Here is a 27375-nt window from a genome sequence, read left to right as displayed (position 1 = left end):
CCCTCCGGGAGGAACGAGGGCCGGAAGGGAACCGGGTGAGGGCGGGGGTGGGGTGTTCGAAAGCCGCCGGGGTGGTGGGCGGGGCGGGTGGTGGAGGGGCGCAGCCCACCGACGACCCCCGGGGTGGGGGCGGGGCACCAGGCCGCAGCCCCTCTCCGGGAACTCTAGCGCCTACTCAGCGGCGGAAGTTCCGGTGTTGGTGAGCGGAGGTCAGAGGTCAGCAGGAAGTCGATACGTGGCCGCCGCCTGTCCCCGCCGAGGAGGCGCAGCAGGCGGAGATGGCGGCGGTGTTAAGCGCAGAGCGACTCGAGGTCTCTGTCGACGGCCTCACGCTAAGCCCGGACCCAGAGGAACGACCCGGCGCGGAGGGCGCCCCGCTGCTGCCGCCGCCGCTGCCGCCGCCCTCGCCTCCAGGGTCCGTCAGGGGCCCGGGCACCGCAGGGGAGCAGCCGGAGCCTGGGGAGGCGGTGGCTGGGGGCGCGGCGGAGGAGGCGCGGCGGCTGGAGCAGCGGTGGGGCTTCGGCCTGGAGGAGCTATACGGCCTGGCGCTGCGCTTCTTCAAAGGTGAGCCTGACAGGCCCCACCCCTACGCCTCTGCCGGGCCTTGGGGAGACTGGACACGAGTAGCCCTGACCTACCCGTGCGGGACCGCGGCGACTGGAGCTGGGCTCTGTCCTTGGGGGTACTCGAAATTTGTCACTATCCGCTTGGTCACTAGGTCACACTCCTAGGGGCCTGGAACCTTGGTTTAGCTTTCCGGGTCCGGGCTCCCGGAGGTTACCAGGCATCTTACCTAGATTTAGCTTCTCGGTTTTCCAGGATCCTGGATGGAAGAATGAGTTCTCTTTCCCAGAGGTTCCCAATCTGGGATTTTTTGTTTTTTAACCGTCGCATTCTTTTTCTTGTTTCTTGTGATTGGCACTTAAGAACCACCGATTTTTGCCCTTCTATAGTGAAAGAAATTTTTTCATGGGTTCCATTCTTACGCTTTCCATTCATTCTGGGGATCCATAAACTCGAATAGGGCTTAATCACCTGACAGTATTGATATGGCAGAGAGAAAGAAGTTAAGTATTAAGCTAATCCCTTCTAGCTTGTCAAACTCTAAATAAGAGAAGGGATAGGTGCTGTGTTCTAGCGACTTCTAGATGGTTAAAATTTTTCCAGTGTCCAAGAGTGGATTCTCAGATAAAGGCCTAAAAGTAGTCTCTGTATTTCTCACAGAATTAGTTGTAGTAAATCTTGTCATAGAGCAAAATTGTGGTCTTGGATTTGTTTTTTTTTTAAATTGGGTGATTCACTTAGTCAAATGGTGAGTCACATGACCTTGTCAATGGGAAAGACTGATGAGATATTTAGATCTCGTGGGGCAGACGAACAGAGAGACATCGCAAATGAAACTTTAAAAGTGGTTACTAGGTTCTGTATACATTCCAAAACAGCATATTTATGACCTTTCCCCAGAGGGAGTACCTTTTGGAGTACATATTTTACTAGCTGAAGTTGAGTCGTTGAAACTACTGATACATTCAAAAGTTACTTGTTTTCTCTGAAAATAATTGTGCAAACTGATGATAGCCTTTCTTGTATAAATTTTACAGAAAATTTAGTCATTCTCCATTCATTGCATTAAAAAAACCTTTTTTTTATTGGAGTAAAAGATTGTTTTACGATGTTGTATTAGTTTCTCCTGCACAGCAAAGTGAATCAGCTGTTCATATGCATATACCCCCTGTTTTTTGGATTTTCTTCCCATTTAGGTCACTACAGAGCATTGAGTAGAGTTCCCTGTGCTCTACAGTAGGTTCTCATTGGTTATTTTATATGTGTAAGTGAAGTCGCTCCGTCATGTCCGACTCTTTGTGACCCCATGGACCCTAACCTACCAGGCTCTTCTGCCCATGGGATTTTCCAGGCAAGAGTACTGGACTGGATTGCCATTTCCTTCTCCAGGGGATCTTCCCAACCCAGCAATGGAACCCAGGTCTCCCACATTGCAGGCAGACGCTTTACCATCTGAGCCACCAGGGAAGCATTTTATGTATAGTAGTGTGTATATGTCAGTCCCATTCTCCTAATTCATCCCACCCCCTAGTTCCCCTTCTGGTTGGTATCTGTACTCACTGCATTTTCTATTAAAAGTTTATCCTTGAAATATTCATGGTCATTCCACTATGAGTTAAGCCCTCTGCTAGTTTGGGGAACTGGTAATGGCTAATGAGTTTTGGCGGAGAAGGCAATGGCACCCTACTCCAGTACTCTTGTCTGGGAAATTGCATGGATGGAGGAGCCTGGTGGGCTGTGGTCCATGGGGTCGCACAGAGTCCGACATGACTGAAGCGACTTAGCAGCAGCAGCAATGAGTTTTGGAACACTTGACACTTAGATCACTGGCTTGAATTTAGAGTTTCCTGAGGTGATGATATACTACTGCTTACGTAAAAACCTGGTGGTTTTTGTAAAATTTATATGACTATATTTTACTTTAAATTTTTATTCTTGGAACTTATTTTTCTAGCGTATGATAAGATTAAAGTGTATCTTAGCAGAACAATGTGTAAGAATAGAGAAGAATGAACTTCTAGTCCTAACTTTTGCCATATGACTAACAAATAAATGGATAATTTTATCTTCCGAATCTGTATTATTTGAAGATAGTAGTAGTATCTTCTTTGAAAAATTAAAACACTGTTAATGTGCAATAAATTTAGCATTGCTTGGGAGTCAAGAAGCTTTGGACTCTTTTTTTTTTTAAGTCATTCAGTCATGTCAGACTCTTTGTGACCCCATGGACTATACATCCCATGGAATTCTTCAGGCCAGAATACTAGAGTGGGTAGCTTTTCCCTTCTCCAGAGGACTTTTTTTTTTTTTAATATGTTAAGCAGCCTGCGTGATCGCAATTCCCCGGCCAAGAATTGAACCTAGGCCACAGCAGTGAAAGTACCAAGTCCTAACCACTGGACTGCCAGGGAAATCCCTCTCGATTCTATTACTACTCCTAGCCAGTTAACTTTTCTTTGAGTCTCAATTTGTTTATATATATAGATATATATGACTGGATTAAATGAAATTTGACATCTCACATTCACGATTTAGTGCTCTAAACCTCCCATTATTTTAACATGTTTGTCAAATGTAAGACTCTTAGGGGAACCAGTAATTTGGGAACTTAGTTATAGTCACCTTAGAGGGGAGAAGCTACATTGATAGGTATGGTTCAGGAACTTCCAAAGTTAAGCTCTCAAAGTGGTATCCAAGTACTTAAAAAGAGAAATAACAGTCTGGCAATTAAAAGGTACATTTTTGCATGGGTCATTACATAGTTAGCAGTGAAGAAGCTATTAGTATATGAGGTTCCTGATTTAGGTTGGGGGAAGGGAGGAAGGATCTTAAAGCAGTCAGAAGGGTTATGGAAATGGGGTGAGTGAAGGGTTGCTGCTTTTGAATTAATGTGTGAAAAACCCTTTTTCCTGCATAATACTTGACATTTTTATCAGTCTTGTGAGGACTTCAATAAATCACTATTTTGTGGTTTTATATCTCACATGAATTTGAAATAACATTACATTTTATCTTTTGCTGTGGAATAAATATGAATCTTGAAAGCATGGGCATCTTTTTTGATTGAACATAATGTGAATTAAGAATCAGGAACCCTATTTCTTATTCTGTTTCTATCACAGTGATCATAGGCCAGTGACTGAACCCATTGTGTCAACTGCCTATCCTCTTAGTTTTTGATGGTAAAAGTGAAATAATAGATGAAAATATTGGCAAATGTAAGTTAGCATTTTATCATCTAAGCTGAGTTGTTGAATCCTTATTATGGATAAAGTTTTATATTAGGCTAGCACTGTAAATGAATAGTATATTCCCTTTTGCTTGAAACTTACAGTCCAGGGAGTTAAAGCCTCAGTGGCAACTGCAGCACAGTGTGGAGGATCCAGAGAGCAGGTGCCCTTCCAGAGAAGGGAAAGCTCTGTGTGTCTGGGAAATGGCAAGCAGGGATTAGGTAGTTTGCTGGAGAGAACTGGGAAGCTCAGTTAGTGTCATATCCATGTAAGGACTTGAATGGCATTGTAAATAGCAAGATTAAGCTGATTTTCTTATCTCTTTGGGTTAAGGACTAAATCAGTTGCCTTTACTGGAGCCTTATACTTCTTGGATATAGTTAACCTGGGAAGTTGTGTTTTGGTTTTTAGAGTTCTTAGAAGTGAGGTTTTCCTTCTCTAATAACTTTACTACCTCGCTCCATTAGCTGGTAGGTGGTTGCATTCATTTAAAATTCTAGGCTAATAATTGCCACCAGTTATTGAGCAGATGTTCGCTAAATATCAGGTACTGTTTTGAGAGCTCTTATGATTGATGCTCAAATTGTACCATCTTTAGCAAGTGGTAGGTCTCTTCAGATTGATTCCTAAGTTCCTTTGACATGACTAGTAGTCTTCCATAGCTTCTTTGCTCTCTGGTATGATGAAATAGTCCAGATTCATCATATGCATTTCCTGCCTCCATTGGAATCAGCCATTTCTCCAAAGAGACTTGATTCCTTTAGTGGAAAGTGGCATTTGAAGAGCCATAATCAGGATGTTAGCAGTGGGCACTCACTGCTACTAGATTGTCATTATTTCACTAGACAGATCTAGGGGTGTGTGTGGGTAATGTGTGTGTGGAGTGATAAGTTTTTGAGAGTATGATATGTAAAAGGAAGCTGTAGTCGAATTTGGAGGGAACTGAAGTTTTAGACTCAGTTTTTCTATGAAATTGTTAATGCATTTCCACTAACATTGCTATCTATTACATGGTGTTATATTGCTGATAACAGAGAGGCAATTATATGGACATACTGAATGGTTCCATTTTCTTCTGTCTTCTTTAAACATATGCACTTCCAAGAACTTTTATGAATGGCTCCATTAATGTTTTAAAATACTGTAAAGCTGTAATTTATTCTTTGGTGACACATATAATTAGTGTGTGCCTCCTGGACTTAAGTGGACTAGCCTCAGATAATTTCAGGTTTAATTGTTACTACTGAATGTCTGTTAAATTTTGAGTTTATTTTCCTCTTCTTTATTGTCTTTAGGTATAAGTGTATAGCATAGAAGGATGTATAGACCTGAGACAAAGAAAGAAAATTATAACCACCAGGAATATAATGCCTTTTAAACATCTCTTCTTATTTGCTATTTCGTATTAGATTTGAACTGAACTAAAATTTTCCTTTGAATATGGGGTATTCAAGGATATATATACATATATGTGTTTGTATTTATGGATGTTTTATTTTGATTTTAATATTTACCTGAGGCCTCCCCTTTGTTTACTACCCCTGCAGAAAAGTACAAATCATAAGTAATACTTGATGAATTTTTGCAAATGAGTACACTTTGGTAACCAACCCCAACCCCCAGAAGGAGATAATGTTTACTTTTATCAGTTAGCTAAAATGAGAGCTTGTCTGCTTCAGTATTTAGGAAGTTGAGCTCTGGAGTGAATACTACCTGGGGTACTACTTCCTAGTTGTCACTCAGTTGTTTAAATTCTGCCTTCCTTTACTCAGATTATTTATAAACTTTTAGCAGAGTACCTAGCAGTTGGTATCCTGTGACTGCCTATGTTGAAGAGGAGAGATTACCAAGAATTTATTATGGAATGTGATCAACTTTTATTAAGCACTTGAAGCAGGCTAGGCAGTTTACAGGGTTGCATATTCATTAACTCAGAAATACTGCATTTATTATACTTTCTTATAAGTAGTATAAGAATAAATCAGATATAGAAAAAATATATCACTTTTTTTCTTAATTGATCGTGGGGAAAATGTGGTTTTAATTTTAATATTTCTAAAAGATGGATTTTATTCGATGTGTATTCTCTGCCAGGCAACAGTGATAGGGCCACAAAAGAACAGATTTGAGCTTCGGCTGCTTTGGTGGAAATACAGTATCTGGAATGAGAGAAGAGAGAGATGGTCCTGCTCTCTTGTACGCAGTTCAGACAATCGCTGGATCCTGCTTTCAGTTGAGGGATCATTCATAGAGTTAAAGACAAAATGGAGCTAATTCAGAAGAAAGCAACTTGTATATTGTGGGAATTTGAATCCCCGCCATCATCATAATAGCTGCTGCTTAGTGAATGTCTGCTTTATGCAGGCACTGTGTCAAGACTTTGGAACACATTATTTCTACCCCTCACAAGAAAGAGAAGTTATTTTCTCCATTTTTTGATAGCAAAATTGAAACTCAGAAAGATTATCTGTATTTTGTACTCAGTAAATAACAGAACTGAGATTTAAACACAAGTCTTTAGAAGGTAAGTATGAGTGAATAAGCTGAAAATATTTTGCCTAAAGAATAGAGAACTCAGGGCAAGTATGATGTGTGGTATTTTGTGGAATTTGTTTTTTTGTTTTTGAGGTCTGATCTGTTAGATGTGTTTTATTTAATGCCGAGGACTAGAAATAGACCCTGTGGCTAAAATTGAGAAGAATCTAATCAGGATAAAGAGCTAAAAATTACAGCTATCCATCCAAACATGGAATAGACTGTTTGAGACAATGAATTCTCATCACCAGGAAGTGTTCAAGCATACGTTAACAATTACTAGGTGGCTATGCTTTTGATTTCTTTATCATAATCTTTTATGTATCTACATCAGATTTTTTTCTTTGCTTTTACTGTGAGGCATATATAAAATATTTTATAGTTATATTGTCTAAGCTGATAACTTCCATAGCATACAGAAACTCTATACTTTGATTTCTCCCTTCCTCACATACGTTGTATAATGTGTCCAGTAACAAATTATTATAGACCTAGTGGTTATGTAGGGAGGATTTGAACTTTGTGCAATTCAGTCATCTATCTTTAATATCCTTTCCAACCCATAGATTTTATTAGCTTTCATTTCATAAGATAAAGGCTAGAAGGACCATTGAAATAATTTGTTACATTTCTCTGTCTTTCCCTCCAGAGAGATGATAAAAATATTTCTCAGTAAACATACTCTAGCAATTGATGTGTGAGACTAATAACCTTTTGTATAATTAATTTTGGGTGGAAGGGTAATCATTCAGTGCTTTGGGCTTGGTTGCTGTGATTGTAACATTATTATCAAAATTATTTATGCTATCTTATTAGAGCTGTAAAGTTAAATACTTAAAACTTAATAGGAATGTAATCTAGAAGCGTTTTCATACTGTCATGGGGTTCTTTTGATGAGGGTGAAAAAGCTGCTTTAAAACTCAACATTCAAAAAACTGAGGTCATGGCATCTGATCCCATCACTTCATGACAAATAGAAGGGGGGAAGGTGAAAGCACATTTTTATTTTATTTTCTTGGGCTCTGAAATCACTGTGGACGGTGACTGCAGCCATGAAATTAGAAGATGTTTGCTCCTTCTAAGAAAAACTATGAGAAACCTAGACAGTGTATTAAAAAGCAAAGACATCACTTTGCTTACAAAGGTCCATGTAGTTAAAGCTATGATTTCTCCAGTAGTCGTGTGGGTGAGAGTAGGAATGTAAAAGAAGGCTGAGAGCCGAAGAATTGATACTTTCAAATTATGCTGTAGAAGACTCTTGAGAGTCCCTTGGATTGCCGTCAGACCTAAAGGAAATCAACTCTGAATACTTGCTGGAAGAACTGAAGCTCCAATACTTTGGCCACCTGATGTGAAGAGCCGACTCATTGGAAAAGACCCTGATGCTGGAAAAGATTTGGGGCAGGAGGAGAGAAGGGTGGCAGAGGATGAGATGGTTAGATAGCATCACTGACGCAATTAAAATGAATGAGCAAATTCCAGTAGATAGTGGAGGACAGAGGAGCCTGGCATGCTGCAGTCCATGGGGTCACAAAGAGTCAGAAACAACTTAGCAGCTGAACAACAACAAATCTGGAAGGCATTTCTGTCTTTATTAACTTGGGAAAATGTGTTACCACAAATGTTGTGGCTTGAAACAACACATACTGTTTTATAGTCCTGGAGGGTTAGTAGTTCAGAATGGATCTCACTGGCTTAGGATCACAGTGGCAGCTGGGCTGTGTTCCTTCTGGAGACTAGGGGAGAATCTGTTGCCTTGCTTTTGTCCACCTTCAGGAGACCAGCTCTGTGCTTTCACATGTGACCCCCTTCTTCCATCAGAGCTAGCAGCGTAACACCTTCATACCTCCCTCTGTTCTTTCTCTTCTTCCATTTATAAGGACTCTTGTGATTACTTTATGCCCATATGGGTAGTCTAGGCTAAGGTCAGCTACAACCTTAATTCCCCCTTTTCATGTAACCTAATATATTCACAGGAATATACTATAGATTGTGGGGATTAGGGTGTGGATGTCTTTTAAGGGGAGTATTATTATGCCTACCACACGTTGTAATCTCTTATGAACTGATTACTGAAATGGAGCAAATGTGTTTATTCATTTTACCTTTTTATCAAAGTGGAAACCAAGGCAATTAGACCAAGTTGTAATATAAAATTTATAATGAAAAATAGCCATCCCCCTGTTTCTTTCCCCATCTCCAAGACCTTCTCCCCTAAGGCAGCCACTTTCCAGTATTTTAACTGTCTCCTGGTATTTGTCTTCACTTTCCTGCTGCTGCTTTATTTTTAAAAAGCAACTTATATATATGTGCCTCTCTCTTCCTCCTTCCCAAACTCCCAATTTTATGATACCACATTTGTGATTAACTCACTCAGTTGTTTCTATTTGTGTTATTTATAGCCGAGACAGATCATGCACTTTGATTATATTTTGGTTCTTATGCAAACTCTTTGTCTTTTGTGTGGTTAGAAGTAATTATCATTTGTTTTCTTTGTTCCCAGGTAAACTGTTTTTTTAAAAAACATCTCTCCTAGATGTTCTTAAATTTTTGATCCAGTCTCAGCTTTCTCCTTTGTTGAGTCTCTGCTTACTGTCATCCTGAAAATTTCTTTCACCTCTCTGTGATGTTGAAATTTCTGGAATTCGTTTTCTTTTAGACTTTTTTTTTTTTCCTATTGGAAAATTTCTTTTACACTCCCCTTCGCCCCCAACCATGTTGGGAGCTTTCTCAAATGTTGGGTGATCCTTGGGCATTCGTTCTTTAAGGGTAAGGCATTGGAGAGCCAACTATAACCTTGAGTACAGCTTTTATTGTAGGTGATGAGGCAGAAGTTTCATTGAGGATCTCTGAATATCAGTACCTTTCAAACCAGTATGTACCGGTCTTTTAGGCCAGTTTTTTTCATGAAATATTTTTCCCCTGCCTGCAGTGTATGAATGTAGCTGCCAATATTTTGGCACTAAACCGGAGAAGGGAGCATGGGTGGAAGTCATTTACCATTTACTAGGGTAACATTCATTTCATTTCTCTTTTTAGTCCTGCAGCTTAGTCTTAGGCTGATGTCCTCCCACCTGAGTATATGTGATTTGTGTTCTCGAATATACCCGTCTGTTAATATATACTGCCTCTGCTAAACTAGGGGCAAGGTAGCCATCTGTGTGCTTGGGGTTGGGTGGGTAAGGGTACCTGATCTTTAGATAGGTTTTAAGCCAAAATTGCTATTTTTATCTAGACTCCAGCTTTTAATGAACCTGATATCTTCAATTCCTGAGCCTTTTCAGTGTTCTCTAGATTAGCTTCCTTATTCCTTTCAGTGAGGTATCATCGAGGATCAGATGTAATTGTGTATATTCAGTTCACCAGGTTTAACGGAAGTTTGTGCTCAGTTGCTAAGTTGTGTCCGACTCTTTGAGACCCCATGGACTGTCGCCCACCAGGCCTAGACTTTGTCTATGGGATTTCCTAGGCAAGAATACTGGCGTGGAAGTTTAACTGTATGTTTTCTATCCTTTATTTGAATTTTTTAAATTCAGTGTTTAAAATATTGAAGTTAGTTTGGCTTTTGCATTTCTTCCTTTAGTCCAGGGTCAGCAAACATTTTCAGTAAGTCAGTTCAGTTTAGTCACTCAGTCGTGTCTGACCCTTTGCGACCCCACGGACCACAGCACCCCAGGCCTCCCTATCCCACCACCAACTCCTGGGGTCCACCCAAACCCATGTCCATCGAGTCGATGATGCCATCCAACCATCTCATCCTCTGTCGTCCCCTTCTCCTCCTGCCCTTAATCATTCCCAGCATCAGGGTCTATTCCAGTGAGTCAGCTCTTTGCATCAGGTGGCCAAAGTATTGGAGTTTCAGCTTCAACATCAGTCCTTCCAAAGAACACCCAGGACTGATCTCCTTTAGCATGGACTGGTTGGATCTCCTTGCAGTCCAAGGGACTCTCAAGAGTCTTCTCTAACACCACAGTTCAAAAGCATCAGTTCTTCAGCACTCAGCTTTTTTTGTAATCCAACTCTCACATCCATACATGACCACTGGAAAAACCATAGCCTTGACTAGACAGACCTTTGTTGACAAAGTGATGTCTCTGGTTTTTAATATGCTATCTAGTTTGGTCATAACTTTCCTTCCAGGGAGTAAGCATCTTTTAATTTCATGGCTGCAATCACCATCTGCAGTGATTTTGAAGCCCAGGAAAATGAAGTCAGCCACTGATTCCACTGTTTCCCCATTTATCTGCCATGAAGTGATGGGACCGGATGCCATGATCTTAGTTTTCTGAATGTTGAGCTTTAAGCCAACTTTTTCGCTCTCCACTTTCACTTTCATCAAGAGGCTCTTTAGTTCTTCTTCACTTTCTGCCATAGGGTGGTATCATCTGCATATCTGAGGTTATTGATATTTCTCCTGGCAATCTTGATTCCAGCTTATGCTTCCTCCAGCCCAGCGTTTCTCATGATGTACTCTGCATATAAGTTAAATAAGCAGGGTGACAATATACAGCCTTGACAGACTCCTTTTCCTATTTGGAACCAGTCTATTGTTCCATGTCCAGTTCTAACTGTAGCTTCTTGATCTGCATACAGGTTTCTCAAGAGGCAGGTCAGGTGGTCTGCTATGCCTGTCTCTTTAATAATTTTCCACAGTTTATTGTGATCCACACAGTCAAAGGCTTTGGCATAGTCAGTAAAGCAGAAATAGATGTTTTTCTGGAACTCTCTTGCTTTTTTGATGATCCATCAGATGTTGGCGATTTGATCTCTGGTTCCTATGCCTTTTCTAAAACCAGCTTGAGCATCTGGAAGTTCACAGTTAACATATTGCTGAAGCCTGGCTTGGAGAATTTTAAGCATTACTTTACTAGCGTGTGAGATGAGTGCAATTGTGCGGTAGTTTGAGCATTCTTTGGCATTGCCTTTCTTTGGGATTGGAATGAAAACGGACCTTTTCCAGTCCTGTGGCCACTGCTGAGTTTTCCAAATTTGCTGGCATATTGAGTGCAGGACTTTCACACCGTCATCTTTCAGGATTTGCAATAGCTCAACTGGAATTCCATCACCTCCACTAGCTTTGTTCGTAGTGATACTTTCTAAGGCCCACTCGACTTCACATTCCAGGATGTCTGGCTCTAGGTGAGTGATCACACCATCGTGATTATCTGGGTCGTGAAGATCTTTTTTGTACAGTTCTTCCGTGTATTCTTACCACCTCTTCTTAATATCTTCTGCTTCTGTTAAGTCACTACCATTTCTGTCCTTTATTTAGCCCATCTTTGCATGAAATGTTCCCTTGGTATCTCTAATTTTCTTGAAGCGATCTCTAGTCTTTCCTTTTCTATTGTTTTCCTCTATTTCTTTGCATTGATCGCTGAAGAAGGCTTTCTTATCTCTTCTTGCTATTCTTTGGAACTCTGCATTCAAATGGGTATATCTTTCCTTTTCTCCTTTGCTTTTTGCTTCCCTTCTTTTCACAGCTATTTGTAAGCCCTCCTCAGACAGCCATTTTGCTTTTTTGCATTTCTTTTTCTTGGGGATGGTCTTGATTCCTGTCTCTTATACAGTGTCACGAACCTCCATCCATAGTTCATAAGGCACTCTGTCTATCAGATCTAGTCCCTTAAATCTATTTCTCACTTCCACTGTATAGTCATAACGGATTTTCAGTAAAGGGTCAGATATAAATATTTTAGATCTTAAGGACTGTATGTGGTCTGTCTTCATATTTTTTGTTTTTTATTTGTCTGATTCTGCTTGTTTTTAAAAGATTTCTTTTAAAAGATTAAAAAAAATTCTTAGTTCACAGGTCTTAAAAAAACAGTTGTGTGGGGGGTGGGGGTGCGGGGAGAACGATGGCTGAGTATGACTAACTGCTAGTTAAAGTGGATGTTACCGAAACCAATGGGAAAAAGTTAAAGATAAATTAATATAAACAACAACTATGGGCAGAGTTGGTCCGATTTGCTGATCCCTGCTTTAGGCTGTATCCTTTAGGTAAAATAAATTTTTAACGTGACTTTTGGTCTTCAATTTTATTGAAAATAAACTTTTTTTAATATAATTATCACTGGACAGATGCTAACAGGTGATCCCTTTTAGTCCATTTGATTGAAAATGACCAGCTTTGTATTCAACTTCTCCAGGTAGTAGAAGTAGTCATTTTCTGCTTTTCATTGGTGTGTTTTCACACACTTGCATCTGAACAATAGCTCTGCAGCTTCTTTCCAGCATAATTTATATTTGTTTTTTTGATTGCTATAGAAGGCGGTTTTCCAAATTGATTGGATTAATTAATTCTGTAAATGCAGGGACCAAGGGTAATGGCTGTCTTCCTGAATGGCAGGACTGAAACAGCTTTCCTTTAGGGTTGTGGCCCTGGCTAAAGATTTTTGAGTTTCAGCAAGACTTTTTCTGTCTATGCAGTTAACCGTGGTAACTTCTTTTCTGCTATGTTTAATGCCTTTGGAACCAAAAATAATTTAGGAAAGAGAATTCCCTGGTGGTCCAATGGTTAGGATGTGGCGTTTTCACTGGTCAGGGAACTAAGATCTCACAAGTGGCAGGGCACAGACAAATTTAAAATAAAAGTAATAATATAGTTAAAAGGTAATTCAAGAGAAAATTATTTTCATCTAATGCAGAAAAACTAAATAAACCCTCCTAGTGTGCGAACTTGAGCCATCTGAAGAGTGAAAGAGAAGTAACTTTTTGTAACACTGTAATAGTCTGCCCAATGACACTGATCTGGCTGGGGGTGCGGTCACTTTCTGTTCTCTCTGAGGTTTAGAATGTCAACATGATGTAGGTTGTCCTATACTAAAGGTGGTTGGGATTCTTGGTTTATCCTCCTGGGTTTTGTACAGTTCTCAGGAGAAAATAAATGCTCTGTTACTCTCATCCTAAAGGCTGAAAAATTAAGTTCCCTTCACTTTTTAAAAATGTTTGCTATAAAAGGAAAAAAGCATATATGTATTTGATATAAAAGTACATATGCATATTGGAAATCAGAAAATAAAAGTGAGAGAAGAAAAAAAAATCTGTAATCCGATCTTTTAGGAATAAGTATTAACTTTTGGTATGTTTTCCCCGTGGCTGGGCTTCCCTGGGGCTTAGCATTAAAAAAAAAAAAAAAGAATCTGCCTGCAATGCAGAAGCCACAGGATACACAGGTTTGAGCCCTGGTCAGGAAGGTCCCCTGGAGAAGGGCATGGCAACCTACGCTGCCCAGGAGCATCCCATGGGCAGAGGAGCCTGGCAGGATACAGTCCATAGGGTCTCTAATAGTAGGACACGACTGAAGCAACTTTGTAAATTTTGGAGACTGATCCCTTATCGGTCGTATAGTTGCTTATGGTAGTCTCTTAGGAACCTTGGTATTTCTGTGGAGGCAGTTGTAACATCTCCTCTTTCATTTCTAATTTTATTGATTTGAGTTCTCTCCCTTTTTTTCTTGATGAGTCTAGCTAAAGGTTTATCAATTTTGTTTGTCATTACAGAGAATCAAATAAGAGGGGGAAAGAAAGAAAAATTAGCAAATGTATAAAGATTCTGTGGAAATGCCAGTAAAATTCATAAGAATGGATGTACTGTTTTATTCTCACAGAGATTGACCTTTGCAGTCAGTTTCTTCTTTAGAGAGATTTCTTGGGCATGGTTTTGGTGTGGTGAGTGCCTATTAACAAAGCTTGTGGTTAGCACTGGCGTTCATGGTGGTGAGCAAATTTGAGTGCTTGACCAGAACTTACACTTAAAAACATATTCTCTTTTGAAAAATCCTTTATGGATTGGCAGTATATTCTTAATCCTGTCTGGCATATAAAGGGCAGATATTAAAATGACATCTAAATATCCTGAAACCCCCCTCTCTCTGTTGAGTCATCTTTTAGGGTCATGGTTAGACTAACACCCTGCTGAAAAATGAGTACAGTTTCCTTGTTGACTCACCCTCCTGTGGTCTGCTAATTCTGGTTTGCACTGCCTAATATTTGAAGTAAAGGAGCAGATTTATCACCTGGTAAGAAATCGACCCTCCCTCCATTAAAGTAACTTTAGAGTAGTAATCTTTTTAAAAAATATGTGCTTTTAATTTTGGTTTTATTTTTGGCTGTGCTGGGTCTGCGTTGCTTTTCTCTGTTGACAGAGAGCGAGAGCCACTCTCCAGTTGCTGTGCTCGAACTTCTTGTCGCAGTGGCTGCTGTTGTTGCAGAGCAGGGGGCCTAGGGCACAAGGGGGCCTCGGGCACAGGGCTTCAGTAGCTGAGGCTCCTGGGCTCTAGAGCATGGGCTCTTAATAGGGAGGCACATTCACTTAGTTGCTTTGCAGGGTTTGGGATCTTTCCAGATCAGGGGTTGAACCCATGTCTCCTGCATTGGCAGGCAAATTCTTTACCACTGAGCCACCAGGGAAGCCCTGAAATATTTTTTTCATACCCACTAGTCTTACCTGTTAGCTTCAAATCATCTCCCTGAAGCAAATAAGAATTCGTGTGTGTATGTATTTGAAAATTGCTATATTACATGACTGATAAGAAAAGTGGTCTTCCAGTGAATAAAGTTCCCATTTGATGTTATCTTTATTGATTTTTATCTTTATCTTTATTGAAGGGGTCAAAGCAACCACTTTAATAGAATTTAGGTGTTTTTTATTTTTTTAAAGGAGAAACAAAATCCCAGGGATCCTGATGGAACAAAGCAGAGAGTCTACCCTTGAGGGTATGCTGTCTACCCTTACTGTTTCTCAGGCTTACTATATCTTCTTTTTCTTTATCTTGAATCACCAGCAGCATATTTTTCTTTTATAAGGCTCAAGATAACATGAACAGTTAAGTTGGCACCTGTTTGGTTTACCTTTCATCTCATAAGCTAAGATCAAGGTTGGAGCTGTTTTTCAAATCATCACTTTGGGGAATGTGAGAAGAAAATTGTCTGGGCTATGTTTCTCTGAGACGTAATTACCATAAGAAAACTTTTGGTGACTAATATGTACAAAATTAAGGTAGATGCTAAAAGAAGCTTATGAACATCTTGAAAATTGAAAAAGGCTTTTTGGTAAAAAGTTGCCACTATTTTACATTTTTTAACACTATTATCTTAGAATACAGAGTTCTGGCAGGCTAATTTTGTTAAAAAGATGTATATGTATAATCACCCATTTTTACATAGTTGTAAACATAAAATTATTTTTTAATATCTTTTTATTCTGCTTGTTTTCATTAATACATTATAAGCATTCTCTGAAATGATATATAGCCCTTAATTTGTCATTTAAAATAGCTGTATAATCAGCAGATTACTGTAATTTAAGTATTGTGTTATTGTTGAATAATTAAATTTTAAATAACGCAGCAGTTAACAAGTGTAACACCATTTTTAAGATAATTTTTCAAGGCAGTATTTAGAAAAGAATTCATTAGGCTTGTTGGCTTTTACATGAGAGATAATGTAAAGATGTATTTTGGTTTTCTAAACTCATCTATTTTGCTCTATTTTTATTATATATTACATTGAAATTAAATGTAACTACTGGTCCAACCTAAACAGTTGGAACAAGTCATGTTATTACCTTTTTGACATATTTTTTCCTAAACTCTAAAATAATTGTTCCTTTATCTCAGTATCAGTTCAGTTGAGTTCAGTCGCTCAGTCGTGTCCAACTCTTTGTGACCCCATGAATCACAGCACGCCAGGCCTCCCTGTCCATCACCAACTCCAGAGATCACTCAAACTCAAGTCCATTGAGTCAGTGATGCCATCCAACCATCTCATCCTCTGTCGTCCCCTTCTCCTCCTGCCCCAATCTCTCCCAGCATCAGAGTCTTTTCCAATGAGTCAGCTCTTCGCATGAGGTGGCCAAAGTATTGGAGTTTCAGCTTCAACATCATTCCTTCCAAAGAACACCCAGGGCTGATCTCCTTTAGAATGGACTGGTTGGATCTCTGCAGTCCAAGGGACTCTCAAGAGTCCTCTCCAATACCATAGTTCAAAAGCATCAATTCTTCGGCGCTCAGCTTTCTTCACAGTCCAATTCTCACATCCATGCATGACCACAGGAAAAACCATAGCCTTGACTAGACGGACCTTTGTTGGCAAAGTAATGTCTCTGCTTTTGAATATGCTATGTAGGTTGGTCATAACTTTCCTTCCAAGGAGTAAGCATCTTTTAATTTCATGGCTGCAGTCACCATCTGCAGTGATTTTAGAGCCCCCCAAAATAAAGTCTGACACTGTTTCCACTCTTTCCCCATCTATTTCCCATGAAGTGCTGGGACCAGGTGCCATGATCTTCGTTTTCTGAATTTTTAATAATTTGTTTGTGGTGTATTTATACCTAAAATACACACCTAGACACAATTATATACTGGATTGCCAAGTTACACATTTTTAATTGAGCTCAGTGGTTTGTAAACTCCAAGAGGGTGATGAATCCTGGTGTCTCAGTCAGTTCAGTTGCTCAGTCATGTCCGACTCTTTGCGACCCCATGAATCACAGCACGCCAGGCCTCCCTGTCCATACCAACTCCAGAGTTCCCTCAAACTCATGTCCATCGAGTCAGTGATGCCATCCTGCCATCTCATCCTCTGTCGTCCCCTTCTCCTGCCCCAATCCCTCCCAGCATTTGGGTCTTTTCCAATGAGTCAACTCTTCGCATGAGGTGGCCAGAGTATTGGAGTTTCAGCTTTAGCATCATTCCTTCCAAAGAAATCCCAGGGCTGATCTCCTTCAGAATGGACTGGTTGGATCTCCTTGCAGTCCAAGGGACTCTCAAGAGTCTTCTCCAGCACCGCAGTTCAAAAGCATCAATTCTTCGGCACTCAGCTTTCTTCACAGTCCAACTCTCACATCCATACATGATCACTGGAAAAACCATAGCCTTGACTAGACGGACCTTTGTTGGCAAAGTAATGTCTCTGCTTTTGAATATGCTATGTAGGTTGGTCATAACTTTCCTTCCAAGGAGTAAACATCTTTTAATTTCATGGCTGCAGTCACCATCTGCAGTGATTTTGGAGCCCCCCAAAATAAAGTCTGACACTGTTTCCACCGTTTTCCCATCTATTTCCGTTTCCTATGATTTGCACACAAGGGCTCAATAAATATTTACTAAGTTGAATGAATGGATATACAAAAGATCTTATAGTGTTCATAATTGAAACAGACTTCTAAGAGTTAAATTTTAAAATGGGAACTGCCTTTTAGTTGGTATATATAGACCTATGCATAATCCTGTTCTAAAAGCTTTAGAGGAAGTTCCTACTTGGTACTAATTGTTTAGTGATACTGTTTGCTCAGTAACAAAGACAGATGGCAGGTCCACAGGTTTCTGAGTTGTTACAATTTTTATTAAATATAAATAAAGTCAGTGCCACAGTTTTGTCTTTTTTTCAAGTGTTGAGTTCTTATTGAAAAAAATTCAGATTGAAGTATATGTATATATAATTATATAGAAGTACATAGAAGTTCAGTCCCCACTCTCTTTAACAGTTTGGTTTGTTCTTCCAAATATTTTCCTTTGAAAGATTAAAATATTTTAAGTTTTAAGACCTCTGATCACTACTCCTCCTCTTAGCCCTCTCCCACTTTCTCATTCTCATCTTTTTAGTGTGACTCCATCTAGATCTTTTTCTTTGCATTTACATGCATGTAAAGGTACCCATAGAATATATATGTGGGTGTGCTACATGCTGGATTTCATCAATTCTAAGACTTAGTATTACGTACTGTAAAGAAAGAAAAACTGCCAGTTAAAACTATAAAATACAATAGATGTAAAAACTAATCTGATTTTAGAGATGTTAAAGTGTAGGTTGGGGGAGTACTTAGAATTGAAGATACTATATTTTGTGCTGTATGATTGTATATAGTTTTCTGCAGCTTGCTTTTTTCATTTAACTGTATTTCCTTTGTGCTTAATCACTCAACTGTGTCTGACTCTGCGGCCCCCCGGGCTCTAGCCCACCAGGCTCCTCTATCCTGGGGTTCTCTAGGCAAGAATACTGGAGTGGGTTGCCATTTCCTACTCTAGATATTTCCTTTACTTACTTCATTTATTCCTTAGACTGACTGTGCCACATTATTTAGCTGTTTCCTTACTAATGAACTTTTAACTTGTTTACAGTAATAAGAAAAGAGTGCTGCAGTGAAAATATTCCTGTGTTTGGGAATGCTTATCAAGAGTAGATGATGAGAATTGGAATTACTGGACCATAATGGCACCCCACTCCAGTACTCTTGCCTGGAAAATCCCATGGACGGAGGAGCCTGGTAGGCTGCAGTCCATGGGGTCGCTAAGAGTCGGGCACGTCTGAGCGACTTCACTTTCACTTTTCACTTTCATGCATAGGAGAAGGAAATAGCAACCCACTCCAGTATTCTTGCCTGGAGAATCCCAGAGACAGAGGAGCCTGGTGGGCTGCCGTCTATGGGGTCACACCGAGTGGGACACGGCTGAAGTGACTTAGCAGCAGCAGCAGGGCATCTATATTTACAATTTTGGAATATATTGCCTGATTTCCCTCTAAGATAACTAACAATTTATACTTTGAACATTAGTGTATTGAGAATGGGTACCTGTTTGTCCTGTTCTTACCAACTCTTGATGACCTAACTTTTTTGACCTATCTGATGGTAGACAGCATCCTTAGTATCTAATGGTTTCGGTTTCCATTTCCTTGACTAGTGAAATTGAATGTCTTGGGATGCTTATTGGCAGCTTGTATTTTTTTTTCCTCCTAAGATTCCTTGAACAGGATATGAACTGTTGTGTAAACCATGTTCTTCTCTTATCATGAGTAATTTTCTTTTGGTGATGGCTCTGTACATGGATAAAATTTGTAGGCAATAGACGCTACTTTTAACCTCCTTTTTTGTTTTAAAATTTGGTAGTCTCTTATCATTAGAACCAACCAGTAACTAACACTTCCATTTATCAAAGAAGTAGGATTCCCTATTTTGTCAGCACCCAGTTTCATGATACTTTTAAGTGTTGCTAGTGGTGGTTAAGTCTCTGTGGGTCATACTGGCTTCACTGTAATTGCCCATTGGCAACCTGCTAGAGCAGAGGAAAGACCCAACAGTTATTACCATTAATACTGTCCTGTTACCTCTGAAGTAGAAAAGACTCTTTATTGATAAACAGACTTAAGAGTTTAAATGGTCCTATAGCTAGGAAGTGTCTGAGATAAGATCTAAATCTAGGATGTCTGATTCCAAAGTCCTTTCCACTGCATCGTACTGTTTCAGTGGGATGGATACATTTTGAATATAGCCTTTCAAATTATATGTACTCTCCTCTGCATATATCTTTTATTTAAAATCCTCAATATAAAACTTTTTGAACTTATTTTAAAAAACGATTGCTGAACATTTTTAATATTTGAAAAAGATGTTAAGTGGTACACTAGTGTGTGTGTGCCTTACTGTTGCTTGACATTGGTTTCTCTTTAGTAGTTTTTTTTAATTGATTTACTCTTTGTAGTAATTTTAACATAAATATTAGTATTTAGCTTTATTTTAAAAAATTAACTCAGCGTGAATTTTTTTTATCTTGGCTATAATTATTAAAATTTAGTAGTTGAAATAAAAATATTCCTACAGTGGTTTTTATAGGCAATATAAATTTCACAGGCAATTTGTGATATACATTATACTAGAATTTCAACATACAGTGTTGAAAATGTTGTATTTTGTCAGTGCTAATTGTTTTTGTGTTTATTTTTGTTATAGAAAAAGATGGCAAAGCATTTCATCCAACTTATGAAGAAAAACTGAAACTTGTGGCTCTGCATAAGCAGGTTCTTATGGGCCCATATAATCCAGACACTTGTCCTGAGGTTGGATTCTTTGATGTGTTGGGGAATGACAGGAGGTAACAGTGTTTTATTGTGTAATGAATTTAATGAGTGAGTGCATGCTAAGTTGCTTCAGTTGTGTCCGACTCTTTATGATCCTATAGCCCGCCAAGCTCCTCTGTCCATGGAATTCTCCAGGCAAGAATATTGGAGTGGAGAGAAGGGTACAGAGTAAATTGGTTCAGATGTAAATAGCTGGCTCATTAGCTTTAGAGTAAGAGCTAAGCAAACATTTTTGCTTTCAGCTTCTGGAGTCGTCAGATGTTTATCTGTTTTTGGTTTGGAGATGTTTATGGCTAAATGTTGTGAAAGATGTTTACTCATTGATTATGAAATAAGACAGCTTCATTTGATTCTTCCAAAATAATAGTACAACAGCAATTGGCAGTATAGTAGTTGATTCTCTTGTTGGGACACGTACAGAGTTGTGACAGGAAAGAATATATTAAGCATTTTATTCAATTAAGGCTAAACTATAAGAAAAGTAGAACTCTGATACCCTTTTACTAGTATGGAAATTATCAGCAATGCAGTTAAATTATGGTGTAAGTTTGGTTTGTATGTAGGCTATTTAGTTTAGTAAAGCAGTCCATGCGTGTTGAAGTTTTGAATCTGTATAGTCGAGTCATTCTTCATTTTAGTTATAATTGAGACTTGTTTATATTTAGGTTTAAATGAAATCAAAGTTTTAGTCTTTTAGGAGTAGCAAGTAACTTTCTTATTGTTCTTTACAGGAGAGAATGGGCAGCCCTGGGAAACATGTCTAAAGAGGATGCCATGGTAGAGTTCGTCAAGCTCCTGAATAGGTGTTGCCATCTCTTTTCCACATATGTTGCATCCCACAAAATAGAGAAGGAAGAGCAAGAAAAAAAAAGGTGAAGTTTGAGAGCACAGAATACTAGATCCTTGTGCAGCCTGTCTACTGCATAGTATCCTGATGCTTCTGCTTTATGGAGTGTCTGTTCTCAGGCAGCTGTCTTAACTTCCACTGGATCCCCACTTCCTATGGCAGTTGCTCAAAACTTTCTGATGTGAGCAGATGCTTTTATTATGAGTTTTGAGGGGAGAGGGTTTACTGCTTCCGTCTGGCTATACCTTTAAAAGGAACCACCCATTCATCACGGCAGCATTCCTTTTGTGTTACTGCACTAAGTTTCTGAGCAAACGCAATAAGCTCAGCCACCCCTCCTCCTTACCCTCTGGTCTCACACACCCTTTGCTGCTGCCTCTTTTTTTTCTAGAATATTCATACTCTGTATCATGGTTATCGGCTATGCTACATGGTATGCCTTATGTAGGCATTACATATTGGCTGTGGCTTCCAGGTAGCTCATTAATTACTTCCAGAGGTTGCAGGGGGTGCTATTGAATGCACTGTTTATGCTTATGGGATTTTCTGTCATTGTGAATTCAGCAGAATTATAGTTACCATTTTATTTATCTAGAGATTATATTTCCAAGAACAATCTGAAATTTCTAGGTAATGAAAATAATGCTATAAAGGCATCTGAAACAGTTCTTTGCTCAAAAAGAATTTTGACAAGGTGAAATTATAAAGTTTCCTGGAAAATGGCAGAAAGTCATAGAATAAAATGGCGAATACGTTGTTCCAGAAATTGGTGATTAAAAGGAAAAACTGAGGTGTCGTTTTATAGCAGTCACTGTGAGAACATCCTGAAATGAACATTTTCACATACTGTTGTTTGTAGTGAGTATAAATATTTACAAATAATTACAAACTTTTTAGGAGACAATTTGTAGAATTTATTAAAAGTTCAAATGCTACCCGGCAATCCCACTTAAACCCATTCTACAGAAATACCAGAATATGTTTGCAGAGACTTAACCTTCAAGGGCTTCCCTGGTGGCTCAGATGATGAAGACTCTGCCTGCAGTGCAGGAAACTTGGGTTCGATCCCTGGGTTGGGAAGAGTCCCCTGAAGAAGGAAATGACGATCCCCTCCGGTAGTCTTGCCTGGAAAATCCCATGGTCAGAGGAGCCTGGCGGACTACAGTCCACAGGGTTGCAGAGAGTCAGACACGACTGAGCACCTAACAGTTTCACTTCATTTTCGAGGATGTTCCTTGTAATTCTATGGATAACAACAGCAAAAAACAAAAAATGCTACCAGTTAGCATCTATAGTGACAGAATGGTTAGATAAACTAAGTTACCTTTAAAGAAAAATTCTGTAAAGCTGATTTTCCCTCGAATTATGTTTTACTTACTTTAGAAACAGTCGGTTCCCTGATTTCCCCCCTAATCCTGGAAATAACATATTAGAAGGGGAAATAGCCTGACAGTGAAGGGAAAGATAGAAACCATGAAAAATAATTGTAAGAATTATAAAAACGTGGCAGTCAGGGGTCATTTAATGTGAAAGTAAACTATCCTTGTATTATAACATGTACTGTATTTATGTTTGGAGTTATAACTCCTGAGTTTTCAATAGACAGAGCACTGGGTATAGTTTGTCTTTAAAAGGATAGAACATATCCTAATATATTTCCAGAAAATATTTATCCAAAGGAATATAGTTGTTATCCAAAGAAAAAGTTTTCTTATTAGAATAGAAGGAGATTCCTTTACTGGAGACTTGATCTATGTGCTGCAATCCATTGTGTAGTGATTTTGGATCATTGAGGTGTAGCTGTGTCTTTGAAAGGAATATCCATTGCTTTTTAAGTTCTTTTGTAATGATAAATTGAGTATTTAAGTTACTACTAAACATATAAAACTGTGTTTTTCCTTTTAAAAATATACTCTTGTCATGAGATGAGGTCCATGTTGAATTCTTTTAAAGCATTTAAGACAAGACTTCCTCTATCCTGAAGCTTACACTTTGGCTTTTGGAACATCTTGCCCTGTGTACTGTCACATGTTGAAATTAGGTCATGTTACTGCTGTATTTTGAGTCTTGGTTGGTTGTGACTCAGGTGTGTTAATCACTTACAGGAGTTTGGGGAGGTAAGTGGGGCAACCCAGACACTTCTCATGGCAGGACCATGAAACGGTGTCTTCTCTGAGAACCTTGGAAATCTGCTCTTCCGTCATGTCTTCAGCCTCCCTGTTGTCCTCTTCACTCTGAGACCTGTGTGGCTTTCATTCCTAGTGCATCTTGTCTCTTGAGAAAGGGGTTGCAGGAGTGGGCGAGAGCTGGGTAAAAATCTAGCTGTACCCAGATGTCCAACTGTTCCTTTCTTTTTAATTTTTTTTTTAAATTTCAGATATTATACATGAACATATAAACCCTGAGACTACAGTTGTGTGAGACACGCAGTCTCTGCCCTTATGTAGCATGTACTTCAATGAGTAAGGCAGATACATTGCTACATTTATCACATAAATTTATTTGCAACGACAGCACAGAGTGTGAGGGAAAAGCTTGTGATGCTGTGCGCATATCTTAGACGGGAGCCTTCGAGATATTGTGATGGTTTAAGTGGTACCTTACTGATAGACTCCTTTTTCTGTTGCCGTGTAGCAGTCGTTGTTCTTGTTGTGATCTGTATAGTTAGAGATTGATTCCGTATGATACATTTCTCCTCTTGGAAATGTTCATTTCAAATTGTGATAAAATTATCACATGTTTCTCCCAGGAAACCTGGGTTAGTCTTCACTGGGAAAGAGTCTTAAATTATTTTTAAATAGGATTCTTTGTTTAGGGTTCATTCTCTCTGTCCTTTACTTCTTAGGAAGGAGGAGGAGGAGCGAAGGCGGCGTGAAGAGGAAGAACGAGAACGTCTGCAAAAGGAGGAAGAGAAACGTAGGAGAGAAGAAGAAGAAAGGCTCAGACGGGAGGAAGAGGAGAGGAGGCGGCTAGAAGAAGAGAGACTCCGGCTGGAGCAGCAAAAGTATGCTTGTCGGGTATCGTCTAAGAATGCCAGATGGGCCACCACGCTGTTGCGCTGACGGTTCACCTTGTGTGCCTTGGAATATTTCTCTATTTTGTTCGACTGAGAGGTAGATCAGCATTAGCTATTGCCCTTTGTGCCAATGATGTGTTAACAAGGTGAGAGCCTCATCTTAAGCATCATTTGGTTGCAAAAAGAAGAAAGATGTGGGATTTGCTCCCAGAACCCAGACACTAGAAGAGGAGCTGAGGTGGTTTACTTGCTCTCTGTCTCTGGGTCCATAATGATCTCCTGTCCTTGCTTCTCTCGGCTGTGTCTCTGATGCGTTCTTCCTCTTCTCTACGAATTGTCACTGTGCTTTGACATATGCAAGGCTGTCTCAGCCTGGATTTACGTGGTCTTTCTTTTCATGCATCTGACAGAGATTGGCTAGAGTACAGAAACCTGGTTAAAAATTCCCAGGCCAGAGAATCTCTTGGTTCAGCCTATGTCAGATGTCTATTCCTAGTCCCCTACAACAGGACCTGGGGGCTGAACCCATTTCTTATTCAGTAAGGGCTGTGAGAGCCACTGTCTCAGAAGGGATTAGTTCAAGAGGGAGCTGTGGGAATGAGGAGGAAGGGATTAATGCCCATAAAACAAAGAGAAGGCCTATGGTTCTAGAGGTGGCATAACATGTAGATTAAACCAGACAACATGCAAGTCCTTTGTTTTCTCCCCATTGTTTGTGAATACTTCCTTAGAAAAGCTTCAGACTGACTCAGGGTCTGTGTCTACCTTGGAGAGAAGCTATGAATACTACTCTGTTTTGGGGAGAGGGGTACCCTAGTTGGACCCAGTGTCATGTTCTGTTTAGGACTTCGTGAGATTTAGCTTTGTTATTACCTGTTAACAGATGGCTTAGAGGGTGTTACTGTTGATCACGTGACTGAGTTAAGCACGTGGTTCCTGTATGTGGGGAAAAAAGGAATAGTAATAGTTAACAGAAATCAGTATCTCTAGACCAAGTGTACCCAGATATTGTCTTCAGTGTTGCTGTTTAAGACTTGCTTTACATTAAATGCCAAGGTGCTCAGATTTCCACTGGCCTTATTTGTACTTACCAGAGCCACCTGTAACATCTTTTAGCTATTATTCAGCCTTTTACTACTTTATATATATTTATGTAGAAAAACCATGGCCAGCAGTTAAATATCTCATCTCTGTAATAAATGACAATCCATTTTTCTTACAGCAAAAACTGTAGGCTGGAGCCAGACTGCCTAGACTTGAATCCTGGCTCTGGCATCTACTCACAGTGTCGTCTTGGGCAAGTCACTGAAATCTTCCATTTTCTGCTTTGTGGAAACCCCACCTCACAGGGTGGTTGTGAGAACTAGGTGGGTTAGTACATAGAAGTGCCCTGAAAAAACTGCATGGCGCATTGTAAGGGCACAATAAATGGTGATGATGATGATGGCAGTGACAGTGATATGCTTATTATTCTCCTTTTCCATCTCAAGTTGGCCTTGAAAAACCTAAGTGAAAAATTAAAAGCCAAGTTTATTTTCTTAAATCTTTCTCTGGACCTTGGATACATGCTGCTTGGTATACATTACTACCTTAATCGTTTTTAAGAGGTATTCGTTATAAAACGAAATAACAAAGACATTTTATTTGGTCATGAACAATCAATCTCCTGTAGTCAGACTAGTGTCTATTTTTTAATGTTTTTAGGCAGCAGATAATGGCAGCTCTGAACTCCCAGACTGCCGTGCAGTTCCAGCAGTATGCAGCCCAACAGTATCCAGGGAACTACGAACAGCAGCAGATTCTCATCCGCCAGTTGCAGGAGCAACACTATCAGCAGTATATGCAGCAGCTGTATCAAGTCCAGCTTGCACAGCAACAGGTACGATAGCTAACACCCAGATTCAGCCTTAGAAAGGGTTTTTAGTTTCACTGAAACAAAAGTTCTTTTTTTAACAGTTGCTGATGACTTTTGCATTAGTTAGCCTCTCAGATATCAAGTAACTTTTAGGTGACCTTTATTAAAAGAGATTTTTAACATTGCAGTGGCAGTTATGAAAGAAAGTATATAATTTCAAAACAACAGATGATGTGGCCTCTATTATACTGTCATAAGTGTATTTGGAATTTGTATGGACCATGTGGTCCCAGAACCATGGAGACTTGGGTGATCAGTGTTCGTTCAAGGACAGCCTTCAGGCCAACTGCTGTCATAGTCCTGGCCAGCTTCTAATCGGAGGACCCGCAGTCCCTAAGGCAGAACTTGGTTGGGTCCGTCTTGCCCTTTTGTTGGGTGCAGGAGCTGCGCTGCCTGCCTGCAGCACATTGGCAGTCCTCCTTGGCTTCCTGCCCCCGCAGTCTTGCCTCCACACAGGAGCAGGTGGTTGAGGGGAAGGACACAGCACTGGAGGTCACATACCACCTGGATTCTGCCCTGGCTTTGCCATTATCTTGTTTGATCTCAGTCTAGTTACCTACTGCTCTGGTATTTCTGCCTTTTCTCCAAACCAGTAAGAATGGGATATGAAATCCTGTTACATAGTCTTGTGAACCTCACAGGACTATCAGAGGAATGAAATAAGAAAATAGTTCTGTGGAAGTATTTGATACATAGGGAAGATAGCTGATTTAACATTAATTTTTTTACATCTTGCAGAGGCATAAAATGCCTCCTTAAAGTTAACCTTTAAGTTTTACTTTAAGGTAAGTTTTCTTATTTAATTTTCAGTTACAGAACAGGTACCACTTGTCAAAATATCTTAGTGAAGAAAAGTGTTGTGAGGTAATTCCCTGGTGATCCAGTGGTTAGAACTCGGCACTTTCACTGCTAGCGGTCTGGGTTCCATCTCTAGTCAGGGAACAAAGATTCCCGCAAGTCGCCTGCCTTGGCAGCGAGGCCAGAGTAAAAACCAAAACACAAACTATGTTTCTCTGTAAATTTAATAAAATGTCTTAAAATTTAAAAAAAGGAAAAGAGTTGTGTTTTAGTTGCCCCACATTTCTTGTTAGGTGAAGTAATCTTTGTTATGTTGCCATACTCTTTAAAATTTCTTGAAAATTCATATCCTTACCTAAAATATGTTTTTCCCTGAGTCTTTACCATTAGTGAAGCAGTGTAAGAGGCACTGCAGATTTTGTATAATCCATGAGAAGAGGAAAAGGATGTCAAACCAGAGTTACAAGATAATAAATGGTATTTTTGAGGAATTTCTGTCCTCCAGAGACTGTTTATACTTTAGCACATCACTCCTTTTTCCTACTTCTTTGATGGGTATTGAGATAATTTATTAATAGGCTAGCTCATTCACACTGTCCTGCTTACAGGTTGCTATC

General features: G+C 39.6%; 1 protein-coding gene across 1 annotated transcript in view; it reads left to right on the top strand.

The window, feature by feature from the left end:
* The first annotated feature begins 278 nt into the window (after positions 1-278).
* The window catches only part of ACBD3 (acyl-CoA binding domain containing 3), a 37171-nt gene continuing 10074 nt past the window's right edge, over positions 279-27375 (top strand). The window contains exons 1-5 of the mRNA XM_068986109.1: positions 279-564; positions 20055-20196; positions 20914-21054; positions 23875-24033; positions 25750-25924. Coding sequence (XP_068842210.1) covers positions 279-564; positions 20055-20196; positions 20914-21054; positions 23875-24033; positions 25750-25924 — 903 coding nt within the window. The remainder of the gene's footprint in view (positions 565-20054; positions 20197-20913; positions 21055-23874; positions 24034-25749; positions 25925-27375) is intronic.

This window comes from Capricornis sumatraensis, chromosome 14, assembly GCF_032405125.1.
Source record: "Capricornis sumatraensis isolate serow.1 chromosome 14, serow.2, whole genome shotgun sequence".
In the NCBI taxonomy this organism is placed as follows: domain Eukaryota; kingdom Metazoa; phylum Chordata; class Mammalia; order Artiodactyla; family Bovidae; genus Capricornis; species Capricornis sumatraensis.
The sequence above is the reverse complement of the archived record's forward strand: the minus strand, read 5'-3'. Positions and strand labels throughout refer to the sequence as shown.